The 7,089-nt window shown below is 28.5% G+C and overlaps 1 protein-coding gene across 1 annotated transcript; it reads right to left on the reverse strand.

Moving 5' to 3' along the window:
* Positions 1-346: 346 nt before the first annotated feature.
* Positions 347-7,070, reverse strand: LOC107452587 (uncharacterized). The gene is made up of 5 exons (XM_016069092.3): positions 4,595-7,070; positions 3,872-4,075; positions 3,114-3,234; positions 1,906-2,244; positions 347-789 (listed from the first exon to the last, which is right to left on the reverse strand). The coding sequence occupies exons 1-5, from the start codon at positions 6,391-6,393 to the stop codon at positions 463-465; spliced, it is 2,790 nt and encodes a 929-aa protein (XP_015924578.2). The 5' UTR covers positions 6,394-7,070; the 3' UTR covers positions 347-462.
* Positions 7,071-7,089: the final 19 nt, after the last annotated feature.

A 7,089-nucleotide genomic window follows, 5' to 3' on the forward strand; every position in this document is an offset into this window, starting at 1 on the left:
ATCATGATTTGTATTTTCGCATTTTTTAAATTCGATATAGAGTTTCGTATTCACGTGATTTAAAAGCCTCATTTCGGGATTCATATTCACTTAATTTAAAATCATGCATGTGATTCATATTTATATATTCATGTAATTTTAAAATTAATCATCGGATTTATAATCACATGGTTTACAAGTTTAAAAATTGCACTTTTTTGTCAAATTTATATATATATAATCTACTATTAACTTACTTTCGTTTTCTTTTTATTGTGTTATATATATATTCATTCATGAATTTCCTCTTTTTTACTTTCCAACTACTCTCATCCCTGAAAATGAAAATAAAATTCAAACAAACAAATCATTACATTTTCTTTTTATTTAAATAAAATATTGTTAAAACCTTTGTTCGATTCAAAAAAGTCATTCACAAATTCCAAAAAGTAAAAACAATTTTTTTTTCTCCAGCAGAACACTTTAAACAGAATTCCCTTGGCATAAATGTAACATATTCATATTAATATTATTTACAAATGACTGGTTGGTTCCACTGTTATTTAAATAAGTTAGACTATCACCATTAGTAAGTCGTATTCCCATAGCCTCAACGAGAGGTAACATTTCCTCAGATGAAGTAAATTCGTTCATTTGGTGGAGATGTTTGTGTTTGCTGATGCTTTCATGTTCTTCCACATGTTTATTGAATGTTTCAGACTTCACTGTTTGGAAAGGGCACAGCTTACAAGAATAAATCAAATCTTGTCCTGGATGTTTTCGTTTTAAATGATCTTTGTAAGTACTAGCCTAAAGAAGATAAAAATCATTGTTTAGTGCAATCTGACTTATAAAAGTATCAATAACTATCCATCAAGCAATGATAATACAAGGCTCCCATGGATCAGGAAAAACTTGAAATTGTCAGGGAATTTTATTTTGACTCTAAAAAGCAGGGAGAATTGCAATGTTTTATGAAAACCACGAAAATAACCAGTCTTAGAATCTCCATTAACACTAATCAGTTATGAGATAATTAAATAATTATAGCATCTATTACAAATATTTGTTTAAAAATTTCACATTTTAGTGGCACTTTCATCCTTATTCGATTATTTTTTTCTTGCAAAATTAATATTTGACATAGTAAATGAAAAATCAAACTTTTCTGATAAAAAATTGCATGGTATATATAAACGATCTGAATTTTCATTGAAAATTTCTTGGTATACCTGGAAAAGTCAGTGAATTTTTTTTCTGAAATTGAATGGGAACCTTGTAATATTTGAAGATAAAGATAAATATGAGAAAATTTGCTTTATTTAAAGGACTACATTAATAATTTCATTGCATGATTTTTAACTTTTATTCTGTCCAAAATAAACTTGCATTATTAGCACATTGAAACATACTTTTAATCTGACAACAATACTCCACAATTTTTTCTTGTTTATAAATGTCATATGAAATTGAGAGTCAGCTGTATGCTTGAAAGTAAGAATTATCACATTTTGTAACAGTTTTCCATGAAAAACTCTCAACGGCTGCAACTGTTATTTGCTCTTTAAGAAATTTTATCTCATTCCAAAGTAAGTGACAAAAGGCCAAATCATTTTTTTTGGATATATTACTGAATTAACAAATAAATGCAATTTGTACTAATTAAATTTCCTTTTTCATTAATAAAAATTGTGCAGACTACAACAACCATTGGCTTATATATTGCCAAAAATCGGACAGCTATAACAGTCATTTGTTGAACCGTGCTAAAGATAAGCAAACAAGAGACACTGAGTAATTATTTTCTGACAAATTTCATTCATTATGTCATATCAAAATTTTTGTCAATTAATATTACTGAAAACCTACTATAGAACATACAATAAATATATAACAAACGATAAATAAGAGTAATATACAACTTACCTGTATAGACGAATAGGCACAAAAAGGACACTTATAACATTTTTCTCCAGAATGAATCATTTTGTGACGCCTGAGAGAATTGTGATCGGATGTTTTGTATTCACATTTATCACATTGAAAAGGCTTTTCACCAGTATGTTGCCTGACATGCATATCCATATTGGCCTTTTTAAATGTTGAGAACTCACAATAGCTACACTGGAAATTCTTGCGCTTCAGATTATGGACAAGATCCTGATGAGAAAGAAGTAGGCTTTTCGAAGAAAAACTGCTCAGACAGATTTTGCACTTAAAAATCTTTTGAGTCATAGCTTTTTTCTTATTTTTATTATGAGTAACCTGTAAAATAGTAAATAACAATTTAGATAAACACCAAAGAATGCAAAAGTAAAAAATGCACTTGAAGTTTTCTTCTATTCCTAATTAATACCAGATATGCATAATATACACTAAGGCCTGAACATCATTCACGAAAATATTGTCATTATCACGGAAAACTCTATAGCATTACTCTCTATATATTTTAAAAAAGAAAAGTCTAAATTGTATTTGACTTTCAGGCATTGAGAATTGAAGAGACAGTGGTGGTTTTTATAAAAATATTTATTAAATGTTTTCATGGAAATGTTTTTGAACGACTTAGATTTTAGATTTACTAAGAAAACAAACCAATTATAAGGTAAAATGAGTGAAGTCAGTGACTAGTTTCACATTATTAAAAAACAGCTAAATTAAATATATATATATATATGTTGATATGTATAATGATCAATATAGTTTTAGAAATTGAAACACTTAAAAAATGGTGATTTTTGTACTAATTTTGTCAAAATTAAGTGGAGATGAAAGGGTAGGTATGCATAGTTATCATTCTGCAGAATACTATTCTCTGCAATAAATTGCTTGCAGAAATTTTTTTATTTGAAATTTTGCGTTTGCAGGAAGTTTTCCATTTTATCTAAATCTGTCTATTTTTGGAAATTCAAAGTAATTTTTTTTTTAAAATCATGTTTCAAACAAACTCTAACATTACAAAAATACATAACAAACAAAAATACATACATACAAAAATATATACATACATGCAGAAATACATACATACAAAAACACAAATAACAAAAATTTATCAATGAGGACATTCACATATTCAGGGGCAATATTTTTGAATAACAAAATACTTTTGGTTAGTTTGAAAAAAATGTACACACCCTATGATTCCGCAGCTGCTTTCTATTTTTGAATTTTTTGCCACAAGTGTCGCATAAAAATAGACATTCATCAAGGTGAGTTTTCTTGTGATAATTCTCTAATCTACTTAAGCTGTAAGTCCTGAAAAATAAAAACAAATTTTAAAATAAGTATAAAAAGCTGGCAAATAATTAAATAGATAACTTTTCTATCAATTCAATTTTAAAAAAGTATTTTTTTTTTTTTACAATTTCTTTCACAGTTTCTTGCAGACAACACAATGAAAATAAAATTTCTCCTTGCCAATCAAAAGGAGAATTAAAGTTTTTGCTAGCAAGTATTGCAAAGTAAATCACACTTTTTAATGTGGAAAAACTTTAAAATTGGCCAAATATGTCAGAGGTTACAAATAAAGCTATTGTCTTCTCAGAAAATACATCATAAAATATCAAACTATTCTCTGCAGAAGAAAAAATAGAACAAAATCTTTTTTAGCGAACCAAACTTATTTTCATAAAAAATATCACACTTTTAAAATACACGAAGAAAGTTTTTTTTTAAGATACCAATTAATTCTAATTTATGATTTTTTAATTTCTTCTTTCTCCCTATAAGTTAAAAATATCAACGTCCAAACAATATATATACACACACATGGAAAAAAAAAGTTTTATTATCACAAAGTGCATTACAATTGGTTAAACAAATGACATAAGAAAAGTGCAAAAATGGGTAAATTTAAAGCAAAAAAATAAAAAATAATAATAATAATACAGACCTGAATGAACACACATCACAAGCATGCAATTCCATATCGTTGGAATGATTTCTCCATAAATGACCAGCAATAGAGCTCCACTGATTGAAAGCTATGCCACACTCTGGGCAGGCAAAGGAATTACCTCCTGATACATGACATTTTCGATGATATTCCAAATTATCAAGAGCTTTGAATCGCACATTACAACCTTTAAATTCACATCTGAAAAAAAAGGTATAAGATAAGGAAGATTTTAAATAAATAAAAAAAAATTATTAATTATTCATATTATTTAATTTATTTACAGCAATCAAGATAAAAATGACAGCTAACTCTATACATTCCTTTATACCAATCACTGAATTTTATTATTTTAAATAAATATACTTTATTATTTTAAATAAATAAATAAAGAAGGTCTAATGATGTTTTAAAAACTATGAAGCTAAGTTCCCCAACAAATAGAGCAACTTCAGGTTCCTGATTAACACCTCGAATAAAGGTACTTAACTTTATTAGATATTATATTGAAGGAATGTAATCTAGTTTTACTTGTATGATCATTATATTTTGTTTTTGATTTATGCTATTCATTATTTAATTTAAAACCTTGGAATGTATATATATATAGTAAATAGTAAGTACATTTCGTTCCCATTTTTATGAAAAAGCTAATTTTTTTTATTATACTTAAACTTAAAAGGAAAAAGAAACATTGTGTGAAAAATAGAAAATACTAACATGTAGGAGCCCAATTCTCTTCTAATTTTCTTTTGCCATCCTTTCTTTTGGGCAGAGATTGACTTTTCAGAAGCAGATTCATCTTTGTTTGATTTGGGAGATATTTTCTTAGGCTCAGAAGGCTTTTTAGGTAATTCTTCAGGTTTTTTCAGTATAGGTCTATGTTTTGAATTCAAATTATTGCTAAACTTTTCAGATAGAAACTGAGAATTGCCATTGACAGCTACACTGTTACTTTCATCCTTACCAGAACTTATAACAACTCCACTAATGGGAATCAACTGATAACTAACAGGAACACTTTCATTAATACTCAACTGTACAGGAGTAGTATTTACATTTTGACCAGATACAAAATTTGACTTAGACATGACTGGATTATCACTCGGTACATAAGTACTTTGGGATGATAATAAAGAATTACTTAAATGACTATTCAGTGATACAATATCAGCTGAACTGACAATACCATTTGAATTCAAATAGCTGCTTTCAGTTGTATTAGTAGTACATAAAGGTGGGTTAATGACATTCGATGTCAGATCTAAATTGGCCCCATTTGCAACAGAAAATGGTGTGGAATGAACAGCATTTATATGACTTTGCACATTGCATTTGTGAATGCTTATGAAATCACAAAATTTGCATTTATAACACTGAGTTAGCTCAATAGATGCCTCTGAACCAACTTTGCAACAAGAAATACAATTTCTTGACTCAACCGTACTTTCAACTGTAACTTGTACAGAAGCATCCTTAGATTTAGGCAAAGCTAGACTACTCTTATTAATCAATGAGTTGTTAGTTCGGGTGACTGCAATGTTATTGGAAATACAGTTGCTCAAATGTTGATTTGAATGGTTTAATGCTGCTTGGGATAAATTTACGGTAGGAAATTCTTGATGCAATAGTTGCATATCTGATATATCATTGCCAATAAGAGAATTAAGATTGAGATTTATTTGAGGCAACTTATCACAGACAGAAGTTACTGAGTTATGATGACTTTGACTACTGTGCATTAAAGTTGGACTAGATGTAGTTGTAAGGCACTGGGATGCTATATTTGGATGAAGTGGAAGATGAACTATATCGTTTTCACAATTTAATACAGTGCTCATGAGATTGGATGTGTTGCTGATTTCAGAAGAATGCTTATATTTTTCAAAACTTATATTATTTTTTACTGGTACGTGCAAATGTGAGACATTAATATCATTTAATGATGAAAGTAACATAGGTTCATGACCAGAAAATCTCTGCATAGGCAATTCTGCAAGAAGTTTTTGACTATCATCGATGCAGTTCCTGTTTAAATCATTGCCTGCCAAATCATGAGTGCTTAAATCAGAAGTAAATCCTAAATCTAGCATTTCAAGATGCTCATCTTCTTGTGCCGATGAATAAATATCTGATACATTTGACAAGATACTAGGGGATGGCAAGTTATCAGAAACTTTCATAAAATCATGAGTAAGCCAAGATGGTACAATTTCAGCAAATGGATCTGAAAAAATGGATTCACTTCTATCATCAAAATCGGCATCCATTGTCTGAGCAATATGAATTTGACTTGCTGAATTAAATAAACCAATACTAGATGGACTAGAATGAGTATTAATGGGTGGCATAGATCTCTCAATAGAAGGCATTTCAGAAGTAGAATCCAGAATATTTAAAGGTCCTGACCTTCCAAACATTTCTTGCGAAGACATTAACTTATTTTCTGAAGTAACCTTATAATTTTGAGAGGCCAACAATGATGCTGTATCACATAAGATATCTGTCAAAACATTCATTATTATGATTCAAAGGACTAGAATTAATACTTAAAATTACGTTTGTCAGCTTAACATATTGTTTATCTAGTGAAATACGAATCAGAAAAGCTTAGAGTTAACAATTTGTTATCCAAATCAAATATCAACATATTCATGTATAGATTTAATAGGAATTTAGTTAGAGCAGTATATTTCATATGAATTTTCATGCCAATTCTACAATAATAATAAAGAGCAAATTAAACAAATGTCGAATGATGTAAACAACTAGAAGGAAACCAGCTTATCATAAAATGATCGTTACAGCTATTTACAAAATTAGATACGAAATTTTAAGAGTCTTTTTTAATAAATGCCAGCCACGGAAACAAATAAAACATTTAAGCTAATAAATATATGAGGGTAGCAATGATTCATGTTTTACTCTAATATACCCGTAAAGATTCACAAAAGTTTGAAATAAAAATTCAGGCATTTTGCATAGCTAAAATAGATTTGTTACACCATTTCCTTAAATTTCATTCAAAACAGAGTGCTCCAAATAATTTTTTTTAAAGTTTCTCTGACCATAATTGTCAGAATAAATATGGATTGCTGAGCATTTCAAACTTTTTTCAATGCACATCCTTGTCATTCAACTTTTCTTGATTTGTTTTGTATTGTAATTAATTTGTTTACATATCACGAGTTGAGTTGTATTTTATCTGCTACATG

Source organism: Parasteatoda tepidariorum, chromosome 4, assembly GCF_043381705.1.
Source record: "Parasteatoda tepidariorum isolate YZ-2023 chromosome 4, CAS_Ptep_4.0, whole genome shotgun sequence".
Lineage (NCBI taxonomy): Eukaryota > Metazoa > Arthropoda > Arachnida > Araneae > Theridiidae > Parasteatoda > Parasteatoda tepidariorum.